At 44.9% G+C, this 26,242-nt stretch overlaps 2 protein-coding genes and 1 non-coding gene across 4 annotated transcripts in view; all 3 read right to left on the reverse strand.

Moving 5' to 3' along the window:
- ADISSP (adipose secreted signaling protein) overlaps nt 1-17,313 on the reverse strand; it is a 49,306-nt gene extending 31,993 nt beyond the window's left edge. The window contains exons 1-4 of one of the 2 annotated variants that reach the window (XM_061553003.1): nt 17,288-17,313; nt 2,625-2,747; nt 1,404-1,546; nt 507-645 (exon numbers count right to left, since the gene is read on the reverse strand). In XM_061553003.1, the coding sequence (XP_061408987.1) occupies nt 507-645; nt 1,404-1,546; nt 2,625-2,643 (301 nt within the window). In that variant the 5' untranslated portion in view covers nt 2,644-2,747; nt 17,288-17,313. Of the gene's footprint in view, nt 1-506; nt 646-1,403; nt 1,547-2,624; nt 2,748-12,436; nt 12,768-17,287 lie in introns of those variants that run through there. The other variant, XM_061553002.1, reaches the window with a different exon arrangement.
- A 1,229-nt stretch (nt 17,314-18,542) lies between these two features.
- Nucleotides 18,543-21,734, reverse strand: ATP5MK (ATP synthase membrane subunit k). Its single transcript, XM_061553004.1, has 4 exons — nt 21,578-21,734; nt 19,751-19,845; nt 19,548-19,639; nt 18,543-19,160 (listed from the first exon to the last, which is right to left on the reverse strand). The coding sequence occupies exons 2-3, from the start codon at nt 19,835-19,837 to the stop codon at nt 19,550-19,552; spliced, it is 177 nt and encodes a 58-aa protein (XP_061408988.1). The 5' UTR covers nt 19,838-19,845; nt 21,578-21,734; the 3' UTR covers nt 18,543-19,160; nt 19,548-19,549.
- Nucleotides 21,735-24,874: 3,140 nt separating this feature from the next.
- LOC133343569 (small nucleolar RNA U13) lies at nt 24,875-24,978 on the reverse strand. Its single transcript, XR_009755260.1, has one exon. It is a non-coding gene; the product is annotated as a small nucleolar RNA U13 (small nucleolar RNA).
- Between the last annotated feature and the right edge of the window lie 1,264 nt (nt 24,979-26,242).

The following is a 26,242-nucleotide window of genomic DNA, read 5'->3' on the forward strand; positions in this document are numbered from 1 at the left end:
TTTTAAATAACTTAGAAGAAATGTAATTGCGCACATGTGTTTCAATGGGTCATTATTTTTATAGAAATTCAGAGGGCCTCTATTAGAGGCATAATACTACAAACAATAATTTTAAATAAATATTGACGACATCACGGGGGACCCTCTCTGTATCCTCAGGAGGCCAAATTCAAATCTTCAAAAAAAGCTCTGTAACACATGGGGGCTTAGTAAATTTGCTCCATCGTTGGCTATAGAAACATTGCAAGGTCTTCGCAAAAAGCTGACAAAAACAAACGTTCGTAAAAATGTGCTACAAAGAAGGGTCATTAACCAGAAACAACACCAATAGTTTTTTCATGTGAAGGCAGTGTTATTGACAAATGTGTTGAGGGTTTTTGTTATTCATGCTCGTGCCCCACTGCCAACACAGCATCACCACATGATTAAACAAGACGAGAATCTGGCCCTGGATGAGGAAAAGACAGTGGACAAAAATGACTCGGACACAGCGGAGAAGAACTCACCAACGGCAGTTGCCTTAATGCCAGTCACCTGCAGAAACAAATTGTGTTTGGAGACCACGCACACATCCTGGCCAAGACGCTCGCGGCTTGGAATCTCAAACGTGATCTCGTACTTGTGGCCAATCTTCAGGAAGCCAACCTGCCAGACACACGCCGCAAAAACAGAAGCATCGCCATTCAACCACGCACTGCAGGCGTCACCTTACAGCAAAGAAAAAAATCCTTCTTGAAGCCATAACAGACTGTTGGTGCAAGTGCTGTTAGCGAGCAGCTACGAAGGCCGGTACAGCACACGACGGGGTGAGCTGGCCAGCACCACGCCCAGCCGCCTTTGTCTCCCTAGTGACAATAATTTACACATTGTACCAGGTACTCATTTGAGGTCGAGTCGACCTAGGAGAGCACTAACCACTGCACCACCATTCCCCACAGGCACACTGTTACACACACATGGTATACAGTGTGATCTCGAAACACCGGGCTATTTAAGGGGTGAGGTGTCCCGATATATGTACTTTGTGAACAAAACTCCATTATTTGAATGAAGACCAGCACTTCTCATTCACATCTTGTTAAAAACAAACCACTGAAACCACGAGCCATTCCTGAATGGAACGCACGGTACAAATTGCTGCACAGTGCAGCACTGAACTGGGGTTCCCTGGTTTGTGATGTTTCTGAGCATCGTGGAGCGACAGCAAATGGCAAATCAGCATTGCTTTTCACGCTGTTCAATCATTGAGCTTCGGGAGTGCGATCTATTATTCCTTTTTTTTAAGGGTCCTCTCCAACATGTGGGACACGGTATGTAGTCGGCCACGTGGGGAGGTGAAGGGAGATATGGCCCATTGGCAGGGACGAGGCCTGCATTATGATCCAACCATCAGGGGTTCAAACCTTAGTGAGGAAGCTCCCGTCCGTCTCCTGCGTGACCATAACGATCGAGTCGTGCAGTTTATCGTCAAAGTGGACGTGCCCAGCTCCTTCGGCTCCCACCTCCTCCCCAAAGTGCACTCCTCCAGACCGATGCTTTGCTGGAGCTTGACGAGGACACACACGTACGTGTGCGAATAGTCACACAGGACACAAGTCGGTCACGGGTCTAGTTGTAAAATTTGAAATATAGCCCAATTTTAATGGAGCAGATAGTCCCTTTATTGCAATGAACGGGGGACATTTTGCCTTTCCATCTGGCCGAATGACCGAGGACGCTTTATACTTTATGCTTTCACCAAAGCTGCAAATCCCCAAAAGTAAATGCTATGAAACCTATCACACACAGCGTAATTATATAAATGCCCAGATCTTTAATACTGGCTGCGAAATACTTTCAAGAAGCATTTCAATAAACCTGTTAGGGTGCGTATCAGCGCACGTACATTACAACACAAGCGCGTGGGTGTAAGCTCACACGTCTACAATGTAAAACCACTGGCATACATGTTTGCATTTTAAGTGCAAAAAATATCTTCATCAACAAATAGCAAACCTAAACACATTAATAAAAAACACTAGTTGGAATGGAAGAAAAATATAAGTAATATTTTGAGCATTGACCCTTAATCACAGCACATTATTGCCCAAAACGTTGCCAAATATATATAGCTTTCCTTTTCAGGCACTGTTATTGACAAATGTAATGGATTATTTGTACATTTTTGCACGTGCATCACTGGCAATGCAGTATCACCAAATAATGTGTTTCATTTCATACAGTTGGATCTCCTAGCAAAATGGACGCACCCTAAATGTACCGGCGCGCTACTTATAGGTAGCAATGTTTAGTAGTAGTAATTCCTCTCAAGGCACATTCCATCTTTCACAGCATTGCCATGCACTCAATGCATTTCACCAAATATATTTTTGTGGATTTAGCGACTGTTGACATTTTATAAAGTCCATGTTACACACATTTATCGGGAGTGACATTTGAAATGCACGTCGAGAAAAAAAAAAAGCTACGACATCCTTTCCTACTGCAATTTTCACAAAACACATAAACAAACACATGCAATAAAAGTAAACAACGCAATTATCCGTAAGAAACAGATGTCATCTCTTGTTTGGTCAAATATTTACAAATAAATATTGTGAAAATCACAACACAGCCATGTATACCTTTCTTTGCAGCTGCCATGGTTATCTTTGTTCAGTCGATGCGTCGTTCCAAATGCCAAAATTCTCATCAGCCTTTAGCTCACAAGCGCATGCCTTGCAGAGGTCTCCTCACCTGAATATAGCCTAGGGAGAGGATACATCGCAGTTGACTGTACTGGAACTAGAAAAAAAACAAAGCAACATAAACCTCACTTAACAACGTGCATTGCAAAGTGAACATGTACTGATCGTAATGACAACATAGATAATTACAACAGCAACTAAAATAACATGCATGCGACGAAAAATGCAAATAAAAAAACTGATATATGTTATTGGTTATGGCTTGGGAAGGGAGGCCTTTATCCAACAGTGAATTGCTGGCAATAATATTGTATATGCATGCTGCATAAGCAGTAAGAATATGAGGTTTAACAAATAAGAAAAATTCAATTAGAATTTTGTAAAATAATTTTATAGTATATATATTTATTTTCATGTCAAAGCCATGAGTCATGCATTTTGGTTTCGCAAACGAAGACCTCTGGTGATGCATTTAATATAAACCAATTTGTCAAAGCATAAATGAAATTGCCAGCACAACAGAAGAATAATTCTAACAAAGAGCAAAGAATAATGGCTCAATGCAACATCAATGATCGAGCTGGCAATTGCTGATACGTGGCAGAGAACTGGGAAAAGTCACACCACTAACGGAAGTTAATATGCTCTTTAGCCCATCTCTCGTTGTTCATCATGTTCACGTTCTTTCTCAGAAAGCCATGACATTCTCTAAATCATGAATGGTTCATCATTAGCAATTTCCCAAATCACCCTGTAATGTAATGAAGTTTGATTGTGTTTATTGATTGGAAAACTGGCTTTCATGTTTTTTTAAACCTTGAAATTGCAGTAGCAGGTTGTATTAATATTTGCACGAGTGCAGTTGATACGGCATAAGAAATGTTTAATAAAAAATAATTCCGCATTCAAAATCATTGCAGTACAAGAAACGGTGACAAAGATACCATCTATTTTCCACTATCGGTTCGATTTTCGGATGTTCAGAAAGCCAACAAAGTTGTGCTAAGCTGGAAAGCTTGAATGCAGCATGAGATTTTTCAACAGAGGTAATTTTCCTAACGCAATTTCCTCAATTAGCAGCTGCGTTATTATAACAGTACAGCCTGACTTGTGCTTGCACCTGCCAGGACAAAAAAATATAACAATGTTTCAATGACTGCAAAACTCCACGTGAATTATTATTAATTTACCTGTGAAAAAAAGATGACAAAAAAGTTGTAAAAGTGCCTGGGTCAACATTGTAATGGTCACATATTTACCAAATAATTAATACACATGTAAATTTGCGCAACATAAATATGTTAAACTACCATTCATTAAGAAGTATTAAAATAACTCGGATGACCAAATCACCATGAATGCATCCTATCCTGCAAGATCTGTGAAGAAGGTTTGAGTAGTAGTACTTGTATGGGAGTCTGTCTGGGAACACATCGTGTTGTAGGCTTGACATGTGTTGTGGCCGGGACATAGCAGTACAGCAATCGAACCTTGAATCTATCTGTGTTAAGATTTCAATGCTAATCCCTAGCATGCATGTTAGGTTTTTTTCCTGTAAAATTCCAAACACTCATAAGTGGAAATAGCCAAACATACCAATGAAGGACTCTCTTGCAGAAAAAAGTATTGAAACTCAGTGAATATTTCCTGGTTAAAAAGGGCATCCTTTTTAAATCATTTATATTAAGTTCACTTGCTTGCTTGCGCGCTAACGACTGTGCAAATCTTTTGGTCGTTTTTTAACCCACTTCCCGTGATCCAATCGAGCTGATATTTTGCACACAGACTCGTTGTGCATGACAATTTATTTTCGTGACATTTTTTTTCAAAAATTTAACACTTTTTAGGAATTTTTTTTTATATTTAATTACCAATTGCTTAATGGTGGCAGGCAATCATCTGACCCATAGGTGGCAGCCATCTCAAGCCAGAGGACGAGAGGACTCTAGCCGCCCGTTTCAAAGACCAATGTGGGCTGGGTTGTGGCCCACTGAACACGCATATAAAGGATTTATAGTCAAAAACTTTGTTTTTACGGGTTAATTTTTTTATTATTACTTTGTATTATACACAATGTAAAACAATGGTGGAGTAGTGGCACAGTGAGTAGCACGATGCAAGCAGAGGTCAATTCCTGGCCATGGTTGACGTAAAGGGGAGTGACATATGAACCGGTCCTGGTGACCGCATTTTTACCAAACTCGAGAAGTCTCTGCCCATCGGCAAATGCCACTGACAGGTTTACCCACCCCTGCCTCATCACTCTCATAGTGCTGTGGGCTATGGTGAAAACAATCTTTGAAGATAATCCACTGTGCAGCCAGCACATGGTTAAAAGCACTGCGAGGCTTCTGGGAGCTGAGCTATGCTATTTGTATTAGATTGGCAACAGATACCTTCTTAATTTTGGAGCTTTCGTGACTGCAGGAATTATTCTTTGGTTCTTTCGGTAAAGTCACGTACAAAGATAAAATAATAAATTAAATATTTGCGTACTACGACTTTTCGATTGCAACACAAGCAATTATCATCAGGTATAAAATAAATAGCAACAAAAATCTAACCAGAAAACTATAGACAGACATATAAGCAGACAGACATCATAAACATACACAGAGAGAGAGAGAACACGTATCGGCACAAAGAGAGGGGTCGTCTCTGTGACGGGGCCTTACACAGATACCTTATTAGGTAGATTTCACTGATAATGCAAAATGTTCTTAATGTAAACAAGGGGACATTATACAATTGCTATCTCAATGTGTTCATAGAATTAACAGAAAGGTGTTAACGTTATTATCAATCATAATATGTGGAAGAAGCAATGATGCAGTGGTTAGAGCACTGGGAACTCGGTTCAATTCCCAGCCACAGCTAACGTCAGTGGCGAGTCATATTTAAACCGGTCCAGGGTGCACCCTCCACCAACGCATGCTGACCAACGTGAAGTATGGAGAAACAACCCTGATGAGTGCCATGGCGTGGAGGGGCCTTTGCCTGGAATGGTCTGACAACGTTCTGTAAAATGTATTTATTGTAAAATGCTTAGTTTATGAATTTCACTATTTTTTCAAATTTACTTTTTTTCCTGCGTGAAGGAGCTCAATTGCTTACAAATAAATTCACAGCATGCACCACAATAATCCGCAGTAATCGCAGCTTAATGCCCATCTACTTTCAGCCGACATCACATGATTTAACAATAACATAAGCAGATGAGAAGGAACGTTTTCGTTGACAAATATGTCTGAAGCAATGAAGGCTAATGGAAGAGTGTATTTGAGTTTTGTAAAACAAGACTAGTTCTTGACCACCGAATTGTCCTGTAAGCCAATAAAAATGCTGCTAAGATTAAACTTTCCAAGTTAATTTTACATGGCTACCATACACACAAATACTTCTCCACGAAATTGCTACCATACGTATAATTTTGCAGAAAGAGCCAACGGCAGTATCTAGTTGACATGTAATGATGCATCGATTCACCAATTAAAATTGATTCATAGGCTCATTATATGAATCAGACTGATTTATGGTTATTAAACAGAAACGGCATGTGCATGTTAGATTTTGATTAAATGGGGTTATAACTGTATTATGCAAGCAAGACGGAAAAAGTAGAACAAGTACAAAGGAAATTGCAGACGTGACAAGAAGAATCGATCATCGAATCCAATCGCTCCCACAAATGCTGACAATTTAATGAATCGCTCGGAAGGGTTCAATTGACCGCATGTGTTGCATCAAGCAAGTGCTATTTGCCATCTTTAATGGTCAACAGTGCCCATCTGCAAGCCCTTTCACGCGTATCCATTCAGACACACACAGCAATACTGTAGTGGCACTGCAGCCGTTAACGCTGCAGTATGTGTGAGAATATTGGCGATTCAGCCCGGCTACCACACATAAATGCATTAGACCTCTGGCAATGCAGGGAAACAAACAAACAAGCCTGCCCAGCTTTGTGAACATGGCTGAGCCAGTGGCAGCCAGATATTACAACTCTAAAGGATAGCTTAGAATGAAACTGTACAGAATGATATTACCATCCACTAAAAAAGGTGACATTCATAATATGGTACAGGTGCATACATTTTTAAGACGACAAAGCTGTCATTATAGAGCAGCGTGGGTTAACATTGATCTTAAAGCCCCTTTGCTCCCAACGATTAATCAATGTGTTGCTGTCAAATTGCTCCCCTTCCAATTGAACTGCCACTAAATGGAGATGCTGCACTTCAGGAGAATGCAGAATTCACAGCTTTTCACGAAGGACAGCTAAGCAGCTATTACTGTCATGAGTTGCCCCACCTGTTTGAGACAAAAAAAATGTAAATGTCCTTTAGGTTATAATCTAACCGAAGGGAAGGGCAACCTAAGGTAATATATATACAAGATTTATATACACAATCTGTCTACAGAACGGTGTGTGGTCATCCTCTACTGTTGACCCCTTGCTGGCTTTATCATATTTTCCCATTGTGCATCCTCTGCCAGTCAAGGTTCCTTCTATATATTTACTTATATTTCTTTTGTCTCCTCCGATTCTCTTTCCTGTGTTTTTTTTAGATCCATTCATCTATACAGGAGGCGGCAATCCAATTGTACCCTGGTTCTCATTTTCTACGTTTGCTTTTTGAAAATATAAATAATAAACAGGTATTCATTATACATCACCAGCCAATTATTTGAAATGTCCATCACAACCATGGAGAAAACACGCGTTGCATTTATCTCAGAAGGGTTTTTGTTTTATATAGAAAAACTTTCACAACGTTGAGTACCAATACAAAACCCACCATGGATCTATTAAATCCCTCTATAAATCAGTGTTTCCAGTAGGGTAAGAAGAGGCCAAACGAAAGCTACACTCAAATATTGCACGGAAGAAACACTGTCTATAATTACACAGCGTGTGAACGCTCCACATTTGAATTTTCAAAGTGCCACCATACGGTGTAAAATTGATAAAGGTCATATCGATATACATAGTGAAATAAGTTAAATAATACATACTGTCATTTAATGCAGCTCACATCACAGACATCTATTAAGGAGATGTTTGAAAAATAATGCCACTATGCTGACTGAAGCTGTCAGCTGCTCTGAGAATAACGGTTGACCTTTATGGAGCTACAGGACCTGCAAAGTGAACATTTATAGCTCTTAGATGATGTTAGAAATGTTGGAGCAACAATGCATATGCCCAAAGCATACTGAAGCCACACACTGTTATCACCATAGCTTGTTTAAACGTTAAAGTGTTATGGCCACTTAAACAGGCAAAAATGCACAATTATTCACAAGCTGTGAAGTTAGATCTGATAAGTGTTCGGATCTTAACCTCAGAGAAAAGCGGGCTTTATTCATTCAATACACTCCTATCAACATTAGCATGCCGTTTGAGATCTGAAAGGTAAAAGATTGAAAACAAAATATTTTTAATGCATGTAATTTACAAGTATAAAAAGTGTAATGTTGAACATTTCCAAGTAAAGTATTTTTATACATTTTTTTAATCCTAATAATACTGCCATGTTGGTCTGTATAGCTCTCCCTATTTTGGGAGATTTTTCTGAAACCGAATAAAATTCCTCAGGAAATGCATTCATTTCCTAAGTTCAGGTGAGATGAATATAGTCCATGACGAAGCTCCCAGCACACGTAGTGTAACATCGGACATCATGCCAAACAACACGTGGTGCAGGCCAACAACACACCGGAGAGCCATATAATGTGTTTACAATGAGAAGCATTCCAACAAACTCATGAATAGCAGGCAACAAATGGGCAGTAGCTCCGGGAACAGGTGTCACACCATGTTTCAAGATGCCACACTGCTCTAAGTAAACGTGGCTTGCTAGTGTCAGGTTTTCAGATTGCCCTTTCATGCAGAATGGACCTCAGTCAGAGAGACCACCGCTGGTATGACCTTGGGTAGCAATAGGTTGCCTTTTCTTAGCATTTTTTAAAAAGTCCTTGATTATTTGCTTTGTCGCTGACCCCGTGATGAACCTTGGGATCACCAATAAGATTGGCTCATGTTGTACAAATGTGTTGCAGCTTTTTATTAACAATACAATGCAAGGGGCTGCTTTTATTTCATTTCAATCCGACGCCAGCCACCACACAGGCTCTTCTACAACGTCCTCTAGTTGGGACTCATTCCACCAGCAAGTGTGAACAAGCAATTGCAGGACTGCGCATTTACCTTTTACATATGCCAGAGCGCACTAATTGTGACTGAATTTGCGTCTCGTTAATTTAACAAGGCTGACTGACACTTGAGAGCATTCAGCTCTGCTTTTGGCGTCCAAAACAACCGTAAGCCTAATTAAATCTAAAACACGATCCTCAAAACACGTGGCAATAAATATTGACCCAGAGTGATAATAGACTGTTAATGGGAATTTGCCAACACAGCAAACTGTGTTGGACATGTCTTGCTTACACTTTGTACGTTTGCACAGTATCTATTCGTAAGTGTGTATCCTGTGCTGTATTGTGTGTAGCAGTGTCTTGTGCAAAATGTTGTTGCACAGTTTTAAATATGAAATGAATGTAAATGTACCTAGACATGGAGTAGATTAAGTAAATGGAAACACCATGTGTGTAAAGTATACGCATATTACATATTTATCATATTCTGTGTTGTCTTGAAGGAAGTTTCACTGTTGTAAGTTATTTCTTTGTTGCCAGGTATGATCTGGCTATCTACTAATCCGCACTGACCAGGGTGATGAAGTATGGTCAAACGACTCCCACGACCAGATGTATAGACCCATCATCCAGCAGTGGATTGACAACACAGCACGTGTACACGGCACACTCTATACACTGCTGCTGCATGTATGTCACCAGTGTACGTGTCCACATCTAAAAATACATCTTGACGATAATACAGTGAAGCATTTAGGGGGGGCATGACATCATTTGGGGTTAAAATAGACTCGACAAAAACTAAAAAAAGCCAATATCGGGAAACAATGTGCGAATAAATGGGCAGCAACATCTGCATTGGTTTCCGTCGTCGATTAAACAACGAGAATGTATCACTGCTTTGGTATAACAACCGCACACACACAGATAAACTCTTGCACTATTGGTTAGGCATGTTTAACATCGGTGGTTTAAACTTTGGCACAGGGTCAAGGCCAATGCATTCCGAGAACTATAAAGTCCGAACCCGGGTCGTGGTACAAATGTCTGTTTTTATTCTTGAGAATCTTCCACCAGATCTTATGTTGTGCGCATTTACATCGCGGTCATCATCGGTCATCATCTATCCACTGCTGAATGAAGGCCTCCACAAGCCGTGACACCATCTCTCACGGTTTTTATTATGAGTGATTGATGGTTTTTTGCTGTTGTTAAATTGCATGCGCACATGTGAAATATACCGGGCTTTGACACTATGAGACCTCCTTTACCAGTGGCAAAATACTGTATAGTAATAGGTTTTTACCCTTTCAACTGGTACAAAAACTGACACCTTTATACAAGGCATCATGTTTGCAATAACCACAACACAAGCAGTCAAAATGCAAACAAAAAGAAAACACCAATAGAGACTAGGCTCTAAGAAAAGCTGTCTCGGGTGTGGACTTATCAACTTCAAGGACAGTGCATATCATTATCATCATCAGAGTTGTTTCTTTTTGTTTGCATTTTGACTGCTTGTGTTGTGGTTATTGCAAACATGGTGCCTTGTATAAAGGTGTCAGTTTTTGTACCAGTTGAAAGGGTAAAAACCTATTACTATACCGGGCTTCTTTGCCTTCGTGTGAGCATCTAAAGTATCCGTAGTATGGCCAAGTACTGTACTGTAGTCAGTTAAGGCTGAGTGGACCTAAGTTCCTGCCAGACGGGTTTAAGATGTGGTATATTTGGCAACGATGTGAATGACGGATGAAAATGAATTTCTTACAACACACTCTAAACACTATTGATGGATGTATGTCACCAGTGTACATGCCAGACATTTAAGACAATTCAAATTCAGCCATTCATTTAAGACAATTCAATCAAAACACTCTTAAGAGTATCGACTACCTTTAAAAGGCAAAACATTGCTCTCTCTCCACATTACATTGGCAACTAAAATAATACATCCGTCTCTTAAGACTACGGATAATATCCTTGGTTCTTTCAGCAAGAACATTTCCTTGCTGTGGTTTTCACACCTGGTGATGATTGCTTGTGGTGTTGCAATCGAAACGTCGTGAGAGTTGTATAGTTTTATTTTTATTATTTTATTATTTCCATTCTACGTGACTTTACCGAAAGAACATGAATCCCTGCAATCACGAAAGCTTTAAATTGAAACTATGGATAATGTCCGTAACAAAGGATCGCCTTATAATAGTAATGGTTAAGCATGCTTAGCAATCGGCCCTTCGTAAGTGAATAGACATACTGCATGAAGGCTTGCTTGACCATACTTCACCACGCTGGTCAATGTGACGGGTAAGAACTACATGATGATGATGATGATCACCCCCCTATGATGATCACCCCCCCCCCCCCATGATGATGATGAGGATCACCCCCCCATGATGATGATGATCAACCCCCATGGTGATGATGATGATCAAACCCCCTATGATGATCAAACCCCCCCCCCCCCATTGTGATGATGATCACCCCCCCCCCCCCCATGATGATGATGATGATCACCCCCCCCATGATGATGATGATCAACCCCCATGGTGATGATGATGATCAACCCCCATGGTGATGATGATGATCAAACCCCCTATGATGATGATGATCAACCCCCATGGTGATGATGATGATCAAACCCCCTATGATGATGATGATCAACCCCCATGGTGATGATGATGATCAACCCCCATGGTGATGATGATGATCAAACCCCCTATGATGATGATGATCAACCCCCATGGTGATGATGATGATCAACCCCCATGGTGATGATGATGATCAAACCCCCTATGATGATGATGATCAACCCCCATGGTGATGATGATGATCAAACCCCCTATGATGATGATGATGATCAACCCCCATGGTGATGATGATGATCAAACCCCCTATGATGATGATGATCAACCCCCATGGTGATGATGATGATGATCAAACCCCCTATGATGATGATGATCAACCCCCATGGTGATGATGATGATCAACCCCCATGGTGATGATGATGATCAAACCCCCTATGATGATGATCAACCCCCATGGTGATGATGATCAAACCCCCTATGATGATGATCAACCCCCATGGTGATGATGATGATCAACCCCCATGGTGATGATGATGATCAAACCCCATGATGATGATGATGATGATCAACCCCCATGATGATGATCACTCTCGCCGGGTTGACGGCGCACTGCACTAACCTCAGCGCCACACCACCGACTAAAGACACAACTCTGAAACACGTTACAGGACTACATATTGAATCCACGAGGACACGACGGATACTCAACTACAGACTTCACAACGAATGCTACTAACAGACCTAAAAGGAGCAACGTTAAATGCTTACGATGCTATGTATATATCCTATCGCCTAAACGCTGAATAAATTCATTCTTGCGGACAAACCCCACCGATCAATCCTACAGGCGCAACGCTGAATACTAACAACACATTCTTTAACTCAACACACGAATCACACACACATATACTGTGTGTATATATACTTCGTGGCGGAGTAACAACCAACTGTGCTACACACTAGGAACAGGAACAAGGAATGGTCTTTGTTGCATTCACTCACCACCACTCACCCACCGCCGCCGCCGCCTCGCACTCAACTCGTGAACACGCCGCGTGGTGCTGCTCCTGCTGATGCTTGTTCCCCGACGCCGTGGAAGTAGCCTCAAGTTGCCCTTCGATAAGCGCTTACAGCTACTACTTACAGCTACTACTTACAGCTACTAGCAGCTACTTACAGCTACTACTTGCAGCCAACACCACCACCGCCACCAACGCCGCCGATGCTCAATGTGATTGTCCAGCCAACACTCAACGCACCCAACGCAAAAAGCCACTCAGGCACCCCCCAACCCCCTTTAGCCGTGGCTACGTCTCTGCTCCTCCTCCTCCTGCTGCTGCTCCCTCCTCCCCCTGCTGCTGCTCCCTCCTCCTGCCCCAGCTGCTCCCTCCCCCAGCTGCTGCCTCCTCCCCCAGCTGCTGCTCCCTCCCCCTGCTGCTGCTCCCTCCCCCTGCTGCTGCTCCCTCCCCCTGCTGCTGCTCCCTCCTCCTCCTGCTGCTCCCTCCCCCTGCTGCTCCCTCCCCCTGCTGCTGCTGCTCCCTCCTCCCCCTGCTGCTCCCTCCTCCCCCTGCTGCTCCCTCCTCCCCCTGCTGCTCCCTCCCCCTGCTGCTCCCTCCCCCTGCTGCTCCCTCCCCCAGCTGCTGCCTCCTCCCCCTGCTGCTGCACCCTCCCCCTGCTGCTGCTCCCTCCCCCTGCTGCTGCTCCCTCCTCCCCCTGCTGCTCCCTCCCCCTGCTGCTCCCTCCCCCTGCTGCTCCCTCCCCCTGCTGCTCCCTCCCCCTGCTGCTCCCTCCCCCAGCTGCTGCCTCCTCCCCCTGCTGCTGCTCCCTCCCCCTGCTGCTGCTCCCTCCCCCTGCTGCTGCTCCCTCCTCCCCCTGCTGCTCCCTCCCCCTGCTGCTCCCTCCCCCTGCTGCTCCCTCCCCCTGCTGCTCCCTCCCCCAGCTGCTGCCTCCTCCCCCTGCTGCTGCTCCCTCCCCCTGCTGCTGCTCCCTCCCCCTGCTGCTGCTCCCTCCCCCTGCTGCTGCTCCCTCCTCCTCCTGCTGCTCCCTCCTCCCCCTGCTGCTCCCTCCCCCTGCTGCTCCCTCCCCCTGCTGCTGCTGCTCCCTCCTCCCCCTGCTGCTCCCTCCTCCCCCTGCTGCTCCCTCCCCCTGCTGCTCATTCCTCCTGCTGCTCCCTCCCCCTGCTGCTCCCTCCCCCTGCTGCTCCCTCCCCCTGCTGCTGCTGCCTCCCCCTGCTGCTGCTCCCTCCCCCTGCTGCTGCTCCCTCCCCCTGCTGCTGCTGCCTCCTCCCCCTGCTGCTGCTCCCTCCCCCCCCAGCTGCTCCCTCCCCCTGCTGCTGCCTCCTCCCCCAGCTGCTCCCTCCCCCAGCTGCTGCCTCCTCCCCCAGCTGCTGCTCCCTCCCCCTACTGCTGCTCCCACCCCCTGCTGCTGCTCCCTCCCCCTGCTGCTGCTCCCTCCTCCTCCTGCTGCTCCCTCCTCCCCCTGCTGCTCCCTCCCCCTGCTGCTCCCTCCCCCTGCTGCTGCTGCTCCCTCCTCCCCCTGCTGCTCCCTCCTCCCCCTGCTGCTCCCTCCCCCTGCTGCTCCCTCCCCCTGCTGCTCCCTCCCCCTGCTGCTCCCTCCCCCTGCTGCTGCTGCCTCCCCCTGCTGCTGCTCCCTCCCCCTGCTGCTGCTCCCTCCCCCTGCTGCTCCCCCCCCCTGCTGCTGCTGCTCCCTCCCCCTGCTGCTGCTCCCTCCCCCTGCTGCTGCTCCCTCCCCCTGCTGCTGCTCCCTCCCCCAGCTGCTGCTCCCTCCCCCAGCTGCTGCTCCCTCCCCCTGCTGCTCCCCCCCCTGCTGCTGCTGCTCCCTCCCCCTGCTGCTGCTCCCTCCTCCCCCTGCTGCTCCCTCCCCCTGCTGCTGCTGCTCCCCCCCCCCCTGCTGCTGCTCCCTCCCCCTGCTGCTGCTCCCCCCCCCCCCTGCTGCTGCTCCCCCCCCCCCTGCTGCTGCTGCTCCCTCCCCCTGCTGCTGCTCCCTCCCCCTGCTGCTGCTCCCTCCCCCTGCTGCTGCTCCCTCCCCCTGCTGCTGCTCCCTCCCCCTGCTGCTGCTCCCTCCCCCTGCTGCTCCTCCCTCCCCCTGCTGCTGCTGCCTCCCCCTGCTGCTGCTCCCTCCCCGTGGTCTCCTCTCAACCCTGGCGACAGCAGCAGCGAGCCAGGGGATGGCTCGGAGCGATTCCTCGACTCTCGCCACCCACCCAGCCACCACCACCCACCCCCACCACCACCAGCCACTCACCCACCACCACCACCCACCCCTACCAGCCACCACCACCCACCCACCACCACCAGCCACCACCACCACCCACCCACCACCACCAGCCACCACCGACTCACCCACCAGCCACCCACCACCACCAGCCACCCACCACCACCAGCCACCACCACCCACCCACCACCACCAGCCACCACCACCACCCACCACCACCACCAGCCACCCACCCACCACCACCCACCATCACCACCAGCCACTCACCACCACCAGCCACCGCCACCCACCACCAACCACCAGCCACCCACACCGCCCTGCCGACACGAGCACGGGCAGGGCGATTCGATTCGTTGCCATCCGCATGCCGCTTGTTTTACATTCTTAATACAAGGGGAGGTTTTGTTGTTGTTTGTGGGTTAGATCGCCTAAATGTAAGTGGCGTTAACCCACCACCACCACCCACCCGACACAGTCAATTAGCACGGGGTTGTCACGTAAACAAAACGTGGCAATTAGTTGACTACTTCAGCACAGCAAACCAACATTTCATTTGAGTACGACGTTTTTCGCTGGTGGTTGCAATCGGCTTCATCAGGTGGTTTGTCAGAACACTTGGACATCGTTACAGCTGTACACTGCGGTGCAATCGATGCCTCGTGGAGCTAAATAAGCAGTGGGAATTCAAAGGTAACATTTGCAGAATCGATAATTGGTGACAATGCTCTGCAGATGAGTTGTCCAACAAGGACGAAACGGTCTCGCTGGCTCATTGCTGCCCGTGTCAGTCGGGACACGTTTGATGAAAATGTATTTTCATGCCGACCTGTGGTCAAGGGGACCACAAAGCACTTAAGGAATTGTTGATGGTTATTGTAAAGTGCACAACAGCCACGTGCTCACGGCTCTTCACGTGGTTTGCAACTTCAGAGCCAAGGGTGGCTTCAGAAATCTGTCTCTGCTTTGCTAACCTTTCCCCAGCTTCCAATGCACTTACCATTGCAATGCTAATAATTATGTAAAGTGACATTTAATCAATTGCCCCGCTAGGAATATTAAGTTGATGCTGACGAGTTAATCTGAACGATCTATATCCGGATCTGAAATGTGTGTTAGCTTTGTTGCTATGAAGAACAGCCATATAGTACTAAACCTTTGATATACACCGTAAAACCGTGTCCTTTTTAGGGCAGCGTTGATGTGCTTTGGTTCAAGTTCATTGATTAGGTATGGCCCTGTGAGCCATTCGGCTCTTGAATCGGGTGCAACTGCAACAAACAAAAAAATTAACAAAAAAACATCTTGAAGTGAATATGCGACTTTGTGCAAACAGCAAATCCAAGAAAAGACAGCAAAATATTGCAGAAAAAGCTCCGTACACCAACACTGTGTGCAAAAATCCCAGTGGGATGCAAGTCAAAAAACAACAACCACAAGACAACTTAGATTAAGGCCATCAGTCTTACTCTGTACTACAACAAACATGGCTAAACCAAAAAACTTTTCTAAATCACCAAAATAAAGCCATGAAAGCAATGAAACAGTGGTAATGGGAACTGACGAAATTTTCACAATAAACGACATAAACAACATGTACTACCAAAACCCTGCAGCCATAGCTGGCTGCACGAGTCACTCCACAACAGCAGGAGGCGCATCAGTCGGAGTATCATAATTTTTCAATGCACCTTTAAGATCAGCACACTAAATCAAAACACAGATCATACTTTGCAGCGATCATCCGGAGCGAAACATTGTATTTTAGGCCACTGAATTGCAGTGGCAGCTAGGGGTGTACAACTCCTCTCGATCAGTTTTGAGTGAAGATCTCATAGGTAGTGATTCAAGTTGAAGTTTATTGGCAATAGCATTCCAGACCCTGGGGGCATCAATAGCAAAGGCCCTTCCTCCAGTATTTGTACGGCAATAGGGAATGTGAAGCTGGTAAATGAGCGAAAAACCCTTCAGCCATAGCTGGCTGCATGAGTCACTCCACAACAGCAGGAGGAGCATCAGTCGGAGTATCATAATTTTTCAATGCACCTTTCTAAGATCAGCACACTAAATCAAAACACAGGTCATACTTTGCAGCGATCATCCGGAACGAAACAACGCAGTGTCAACACGAAACACGTGTGCCAATGCAGTGTCAACAAGAAACACGTGTGCCAATGCAGTGTCAACAAGAAACACGTGTGCCAATGCAGTGTCAACAAGAAACACGTGTGCCAATGCAGTGTCAACAAGAAACACGTGTGCCAATGCAGTATCAACAAGAAACACGTGTGCCAATGCAGTGTCAACAAGAAACACGTGTGCTGACATCGTAAGGGAGGGCTCGCTGGATTTGCGACATTGCAAGATCTCGAGTTGGCCAAAGCTTTCATCCAGCGGTGGATAGATCCTGGCGGGTTGGTGGGAGCGGTGACCAACTTCAGTGCCGCGTCTGCAGGGATGTGAAGATTTCGTGGGTTTTTTTTAAAGAATGCACGCACGGGGTCGTTTCGTGCCCACAAATTGGTTAGTTTGGTACGTCTTGCTGAAGTTTTCGTTCGTGATGATTACGGGATGAATTGAGAAGAGTAAACACGGCGGGGGAAGTTAAAGGGCAATACGTACAGTTCAGAGAAGTGGGTAATCGATTCCCAAATCGAGGTGTGACGCGGAATAGTGAATATCGACCCTTGGGAGGGTCGAGTTGAAGATGCGCCAGTTCGATGGTTATTCATGTTTCAGCGATAAATCGTCGCAATCGCGCGCACGATTCGATCACAGAATCGATTACCTGTAACCCCTTTTCGGAGTCGCAGCAGTTTTATACCGTATAAGCGTGGAGATGTCGTGGCGTAAGACGTGCCGTATAAAACGTCGGCAACGTTTGTCAGTGATACAGGCACGATACGTAAAGTACAAATAGCATCGCTGTTGATCGATTAAATCCTTGCAACACGCCCGGCTTTGACCCACTCCATGCGGCACGTTCATGAACGGCCGCCATCTTACGTAGGGAGTAGTCTTCACATTTCCGCGTCATCAAAACGCAACGCATCTGCCGAGACTCCCTCCCCCCCCACGTAAGATGGCCACCATGGATTCGGCATGTTCATGGAACGGACGCCATCTTACGTAGGGAGTAGTCTTCACATTTCCGCGTCATCAAAACGCAACGTTTCGCCAAGACCCCCCCCCTCACGTAAGATGGCCACCATGAATTCGGCATGTTCATGGAGCGGACGCCATCTTACGTAGGGGTTGCATCACGCCACGAACGCGTCATCAAAATGCAACGCTTCCGCAGAGGACCCCCCCCACACCCTTACGAAAGATGGCCACCACGGGGGGGGGGGGGGGGGGGGCGGTCTGTCGCTTTGGTGACCTCCAGCCAATTAGAGGTGGGCAAGGCACGTGGGGTACCCAACGTTACGCTTCAGCGGACCACCACGGGTTTGAACCAATCACAGTACCGTGTCAAACAATACGGTTTACCCCGTATTCTTGCACATGGAAATGCAGTTCTGAGGTCCATACGGCGTACAGCCGTTTCAATACGGGCAAAATGACGAAAAAATGTTTTTCCTCGGTAAAGTCACGTAGGTGAAAATAATAAAGTGAATTTAGTTCACTTTTTTATTTTCACCTACGTCACTTTACCGAAAGAACCAAAGAGTATGGATCCTTGCAGTCACGAAAACTTCAAATCTATAATTGTTTTTTTCTCCCTCGTGATGAGACTCTGTAGGATGCACGTTGAGATGTATAAGGGCACGGGTAGACCAACAAGGTTTAAATTAGTCTGTAATAAGGTAGGCCCTGATAAGGGGTTGACAGGTATGAATGCCGGCGTTTAAGTTTGCTCATAGAAAAAGAAAACACGTTTCAGGTTCTGCATGGTAGCTTTTATTGTACGGTTACTAGATTGTTAAAGGTGCAGTACAGTATTATTCTATTCGGTGCCACGAGTTTAGAACATCACCAGCCACCGCTAGAGGCGGTGACGTTAATACGGTGTTTGTGCTCGGCTGTGCATCTTGGGGTGGGGGGGGGGGGTCACGTAACGCAACCCAAACCACGCTGGTAGGCCATGGGATAGACCCAGGTGAATTTACAAGCACATCTGTGTTAAACCACCGCACTTCGTTTATTCCTCTACCACACTCCCCTCCAAATAAAGTATTTTTATTAGCTTAAGGTGGTAACAATTTCTGCTTTGGCCCATTAAATAAAAACCATCGGGAGGAACCTAGTTCTACTGCAAATTCATGACACGTTTTGGCTGCAATGCAAGAGCATAAACATCAGGTAAATCCATTGGGCATGCTTACATTTAAAAACATACCACGAGTAGCAAATTAATGATCAAATGCACAGTTGTTTTAAAACTTCCTTTATTGGGGCATTACACAGCAGGATAAGAAGCTGTTACTTTAGGAACGCAAATGTCTTCACATCCAAGTGTTGAGTTGTTGGATGGTCCCCATCTTCATAAAGTTTCCTGAAAAACAAAGCATGATTTTAGATGGGATGCTGCAATACAACAGCTTGATACTACAAAACGTGTTTTTCTTGCTGTAGTTGTCCCACCTGATGAAGATTGCGATGGAAACGTGATTTATTATACTTCTACCGATGTGACTTTACTGAAAGAACCAAATAGTATGTTTAATAAACTTATTTTTAAATATGGGTCAGGACGTCATCTGTGAAAACATTTTCATAATCCATGTGAACAATTTGTACACGGCCTTCTGGAGTGAATATTAAAGCAATTAATTGTAAATCCATTTCACTAGCCTACTGATGCATGGCCATACAACCCATCATGTTTTCAAGAGGCCTTTTTCTTGCAGATCTTTTAAAATGCAGATTTACTTAACGTCACCTTTAAGAAGCTTCAATCTGCTTGGGCTTTTTTGACTTCAACTTGAAAAACAGAACGATGCCCGCAATGGTTGCATATGTGGCGAGGACGCACTGTAAAAACAAATATACCAACCAGCTCAGACACTGCATACTGTAGTCAAACAAGATACAATTTTACACAGAAACAGCCATATACAAAACATGCCACAAACATATACTTACATTGCGTCTGCCGATCAGGGTGTAAGCATTAAAGTATTTCTGGATGCCTTTGAACTGGTACTGCACACCCGAGTCGTGACCGGCCATGGCGACACCTGGGGGAGGCCAGAGGAAGAAAAGACGCAGACAAGACCCATGCCAGCGACTTTAGTACCCAATTACGGCCCTGGTGGAGCGCATTTCAGTATAACAGCATGCTCCTCTGACCAAACAGACATTAATTATAGATTTGAAGCTTTCGTGGAACCGTTACAGCCAAAGTCACTGTAACAAGTCCTCCAAAACGTCGTGATTTAATGGAGTTGTTTTCATTTAAAAAAATTTACCTACGTGACTTTACCGAAAAAAAAATACAAAAGACATTTTTCATTTCATTCTTGAAGATCGAGCAGAGTCTTAAAATTGTAATTTGGATTCGCATAACTACCAGTCAACTGTGTTCTTTGTTGGAATTTGTGCATCATTACAATTAAAAATGATCGGCACATTTGAGAGCACCACCTTTGGGGGGTCGTGAATAGTTGTTTATTGCAAGATTAATTTCACAAGACCTGCCGTGTTATACGAAAATAGAATGTAAACTCGAAATCACATAGGTCGAGAAATTAAATTTGGTGCCGTGTAATATCACTGCCCCAGGTTTATATAAAACAGGACGTACGTTTTTAAGTTGCCAAAGGATGCTGCTCTCCCATATTGAACACGGTCCTCTCAACAAGGGAAACCGAGGCGAAAGTGGTCCTTGGCTGAAGGCGCGAGGTGGTACGGATTTCCGTTGACAAGGATTCAGCGGGAAAATATATACAGCAGGTCTGGATGACAGTGGCCAATAATAACTGCAAAGATCTGCTCATTTCCTAACAAAAAGTAACTTTCAAAGGTCACCACAGCCAATTTAATGGTTAAAAAATAAGTCCATTGTTAAAATCAGAATAGCTATGTAATTCACTTAAAGTTTAGACTTATGCAACTCAAATTTCGTTAATCATCGAAAAGCTTATGGAAATGTTCACACTTCCACTTCGGACGACTCTTTTCATTCCAATGAGGCTCAAACATCTCCCAAAGCAGCTCTACACGTCCATAATTCTCCAAGGGGCTAAAAGACACACAAGTTAAACAATACTGTAGTTCCCGCCTTTCAGTACCAGCGAACACCATACCAATTGGAATTGTCACTTATTGACTCGACCACCTATGGCAAAAATCTGATTTCAAAAGTCAAACAGAATCGCATGCCCATCGTGCACTCCTTTAAGGTTGACCGTCATAGGCCACTGCGTGATGGGCATGCGGAAAACCACCACTTGCCCAACCGTCTACGCTCACAGGTCTATGTCCATCAGCATTCAAAAGCGCACAGAGCAGCGTGGAGATGGTAGAATTAACCCCCGCGACTCGCGGGGAAGAGGTCCTCACTGCCAGCAGCGGATTGAACGCACGGACTGTACGCGCGCACTGTATAGCGGCTACGACCCTGTCAGATCAGAGCAGAGCCACCACAAGGCAATTCGACACGAAAAAAATCTCACTTATAAACGCGTGCAATCGTGACAACTAAAAAAAAACTACTTAAGAAAACACACGTAGCCGATGTTGCAAAAAAAAAAAACCCCCGCAACGCTGTTTACATCACCACTAAATTAACGACGACCCGGTGACACAAGGCGCAATCCGAGCAAGGCCCGAGCGAGTCCGACGCTGAAGGTTAACGCGGGCGCGCTCGCGGCGTCTCTCGTCCTCGCGCCCGCCCCCTTGCAACACACGACTCTGGTTGCGAGCCTCGGAGGGTGACGTTGCTGCCATTGCGAGCTGAGCTCGCCTTACCGTAAGCTGCGAGGACGAGGAGGAAGGTGGCGGTGGTGGAGGCGGCAGTCGATGTCCTTCTGCTGCTGAACCAGGCGACTTACGAGGCTGACGTCACTGGTCAACCTCACCGGCGGCGCGGTTTTATTGGCTGTTCGCTGGTCACGTGACGGCAAATCTTGGACCAATCGCACGAGCCGGTCGGGTGGCGGCGGCAGCGACGGGTGCCCGCGAGGCGGCACACGGAGAACGCGATTCGAAATCAATAAAAATGGGCGAAACGTCGTAAGAATTATTTTATTACGTCTATTTTATTTTATTATTTCCCTTCTACGTGACTTTACCGAAAGAACCAAGAAGATGTGACGCGTGATAAAGGTTTTTTTTGGAGGCTTTTGCGACCAATATCAATAGAGTTTTTTTTTGGATTAGATCGCGTAAATATAAGAATGTGTCGTTAAATACGCCACCACCCGATAGCCAATGTGTACGGTGTGTCACGTTAACAGAGTAAACCCACGACATTTACACCGCGACGTGTCCATTTAGATGCACAAGAGGGGCGATGCTTTTACGAATGAAAGTTTGTCTACCACCGTGGTGTAACGATTGCTCTGTCATCGTAATCTATGCATCACTTATGGAATCGTACCTGTGACAATATCGCACACCTGTGAGACCGCGTTCATGCCGTTGTCATCCTGTTGAGTTCCTGTGATCACTGTTTCATTGCTTTCATGGCTTTATTTTGGTGATTTTCGAAAAGTTTTTTTGGTTTGGCCATGTTTGTTTGTTGTAGTACAGAGTTAGACTGATGGCCTTAATCTAAGTTGTCTTGTGGTTGTTGTTGTTTGATTTGCATCCCACTGGGATTTGTGCACACAACGTTGGTGTACGGTGCTTTTTCTACAATATTTTGCTGTCTTTTCTTGGATTTTCTGTTTGCACTTGGTCACAAAGTCACTTTAAGATGTTTTCTTGTTCATGTGTTTTGTTTGTTGCGGTTGCACCCGATTCCAGAGCCGAATGGCTCACAGGGCGATACCTAATACATGAACTGTTAACTCCAGACTGCTGAGCAAAAGACTTTAAAACCCACCATGTCCCCTCCGTTCCGTCACTCGGTCCGCTGTTTCACGTGTCAGTGGTTACTTACCTGTGGTGGCGTTGCTTTCGTGGTTCTGATGTCTTTATGTGGCCCACAATAGTGCATTTTGTGGTATTTGCGTGTTATATATTTGTAAAAATTGTAGCCCTTATCCGTATAAAAAATAAATTGGCACTACTAAGCTAGCTTAGGTGGTACCAATTTATGCTCTGACCCATTGACTTATGAGTCGTAGTCTCTAAATGTCCTGGATTCGTCTCGCCACCAGTTTTCATTATCCTCAGCTTACTTTGCTTTGTCTCTGCATCCACTCTGTAGTTAATGTGTCAATGCTGCAGTTCATAAAATTTTATAATGCATCTAAATCTTCCTTTTTCAATTTTATATTGTAACAATATAACTTTATATTGTAACAAAAAATTGACAAAGGAAGATTTAGATGCATTTTAAAATTTGATCAACTGCAGCATTGACCCATTAACTACACCTTATCACAGAGCAATTCAGAGACATTATTGGTCACCCCGTGCCCTTATACATCTCAACGTCATCCTACAAGGCACGTTTTGAAACCGCTGTACGCCGTATGGACCTGAAAACAAATTTTTTCTGTACAAGAAAACGGGCAAACCGCATGGGGTGACAGCTATGGATTTGGAATGTTGAAAGGCAACATTTTTTTTACTATTCAAGTTTTGCTAATAAACTAATACAATCTTCTTGGTTCTTTCGGTGAAGTCACGTAGAAGGGAAATCATAAAATAATTAAAATAAAACAATAAAATAATTATTTTAGAAATAAAACAATAAAATAATTCATGTTTTATATTTTTATTTTATTATTTCCCTTCTACGTCACTTTACCGAAAGAATCAAGAAGATGAATCCCTGCAGTCACGAAAGCTTTAAATCGAAAACTTTTTGCATATTTGCCCACGTGACAAATTGCTTTGATTGGCTCTGTCGGTTGGAGGAGGGTCATAGTTAATACAAAAGTGCACGTGTTAAACTGAAAATTGCATTATACCTACACGATCTCACCTAAAATAAATGAATTATGATTCATATGGGTCATGAAATCCTGCATGTAAGTTAAATGTTTACAACTCTCAGCCCTTTAAACAAAACACATGCAAATCTCGCTGTGCTGAGACTTCAATGCAACTCGCCACACTTGAAAATCCGGTTTGACCACGGGGCAAATGTGTTACATAAGATTGCAAATGACAAGATAGTGAACCCTTTGCGGTTGTGAATGATACAGAACAGAGTAATTTAGTTTTAAAGTAATGGTTGGGGCGCTTATTGCCGAACAATAATACATCTTATTCACACAGTACTCTATTCCACAATTTAGTTAATGTAACACATCTTAACCCTGAACAATTGCGCTGCTATTGTCATAGAGTGAGTTCGATTCCCGGGCGAAGTGAGTGATGTCTGAAAAGTTCCTGGACCCGACTGCACTAACCCACAGGATCTAGCTGAACTATGGTTAAATAACTATTTGGGGCCGCCTTCGTCAGCCAATGGATTTACAAAAATATAAAAACTGTACAATAAATCCACACAAATTGATAACATGTTCGTTAACCTCCCTCTCAGAGGGGATAAGAATAATAAAAATAATCAGGTAAAGGTAGATCCTATTCTATGGTTATTTCGGTAAAGTCACGTAGATAAAATAATAATAAAATAAAGTGAATAAAAATATCACGACGTTTCGATCGCAACACAAGCAATCGTCATCAGGTGAAACAATATAGCGGTAGACCTGCCTCAGCAGCTCTCCCGTTACATGTTTTTAAATTATTTTCTACCTCCGTGGCTTTACCGAAAGACCCAAACAAAATTATTTCCTCTACAGTGCATATCATAATCATCATCAGAGTTGTTTCTTTTAGTTTGCATTTTGACTGCTTGTGTTGTGGTTATTGCAAACATGATGCCTTGTATAAAAGTGTCAGTTTTGTACCAGTTGAAAGGGTAAAAAACCTAATACTATAAAATTATTTCCTACGAAAGCTTTAAGTCTAGCCGGTTGCTTGTTCATTTTTATCATTATATTTTTTTATATCTACGTGACTTTACCGAAAGAACCATAGAATATGAATTCCTGCAGTCACGAAAGTTTTAAGTCAACATTGAAATCGACCCTTTAAACACAATTCCACAAAGCTGATAATGGGAACCGAGATCCTTCCGGATTGAGTCAGACGGGTAATGTGCCATCGCGTAACAAGATTGAGGGGAGGCACATCTCACGCAGCTCGCGAGATTAACCCATTCATCATGTTCAATGACCAGGAAGGATCTAATTAAATTGGAGGACACGTCAACTACTTGTATAAAACCTTAATACATATACGCTATTGGCCAATTCTATATTTTTTTAAAGAGGAAAGAAATCATTGTTATAAACATACGTATTTGTATATACACCTTTACAGAAGTTAATCATGAACTCATTCGTAGACACAACCGTATCTTCTTATTTGCATATCGCAGATAAAATATCGTAACATTTAAACATAGTCTCGCAAAGGTTTATGGGAGCCGGATGTTTATTGTGACAATCTCAGTAACTTCCACTGGAGGGCGCCAGTCCCGCATTCTGGAGTATTAACACTTGGCAACAACGATTTAAAGTGTGGAAAATACATTAACATAACTTTGTGTAGTTGACTTAATCTACGTAAGTTCAAGTAATCCTGATTTTGCACATGCAAGCCAGGGTCTACACGAAATAGACTATTCCCTGCCTAAAAATTACCAATTTCAAAATTGGATTACGTAAGCATATTAGAGGCGCTACCAATCACTGCAATGCTATAATAGATCATCTCTACTCGTGAATTACAATGTAATGACAATTCATTACATTGTAGGGGACTGGCAGTGTGAATCGTACCACCCCTAACATAAGATAAATGTACAGTCCTTTGTCAATCTGCTGCAAGCTGCAATCCTCTCCATGCAGTGTCGGTCAGGGTATTGTTCGATCTTACTAGGGAGGGTTTAAGGGATCGAACATTGTTCAGATATCACTCGCCACTGATGTTAGCTGTGATTGGGGATCCAACTGGGGTGGCCGGGTCCACAGCGTAGTGCTGCATCATATGCCACTGCTCCGAGAATGCATGTGTACAGGGTGGTCCAGATGTCTTGCGACCCCCGTTTGAGATGTATTAAACACATTCCTGCGGAGGGGGCTGGTGGGAACGTTGGGTTGCTCGGTCAATGGTTAGGGTCAACGGCGGCGTGGTGTATTCCGCAAAAATGGCCGACTGTGAGGGTGGGCACAAGCCGGCGTGAGTAGGTTAAACGTTGAGTTTTATAAGGGCACCACGGGGTGACCAGCCCCTCCCCTCGCAGCCCCACCCCTCCCACCACCCAGCCCCATCCTCCCCACCCAGCCCCTCCCCTCCCCACCCAGACCCTCCCCACCCAGATCCTCCCCACCCAGCCCCTCCCCACCCTCCCCTCTCCACCCAGCCCCACTCCTCCCCTTTTTTGATTCACGACGGACGGACACAATAATCCCCTGTGGGCTGCTGTAACCAGGAGGTTCCTACCAG

Source organism: Lethenteron reissneri, chromosome 17, assembly GCF_015708825.2.
Source record: "Lethenteron reissneri isolate LAM-NWPU_2019-01 chromosome 17, ASM1570882v1, whole genome shotgun sequence".
NCBI classification, from domain to species: domain Eukaryota; kingdom Metazoa; phylum Chordata; class Hyperoartia; order Petromyzontiformes; family Petromyzontidae; genus Lethenteron; species Lethenteron reissneri.

Bases quoted from the DNA above. Each gene is read 5' to 3' on its own strand.
- ATP5MK (XM_061553004.1), bottom strand. From the start codon at position 19,837: ATGGCCGGTCACGACTCGGGTGTGCAGTACCAGTTCAAAGGCATCCAG. The intron at 19,640-19,750 runs GTAAGTATATGT...TTGTTTTTACAG, and splicing joins CCCTGATCGGCAGACGCAAT to TGCGTCCTCGCCACATATGC.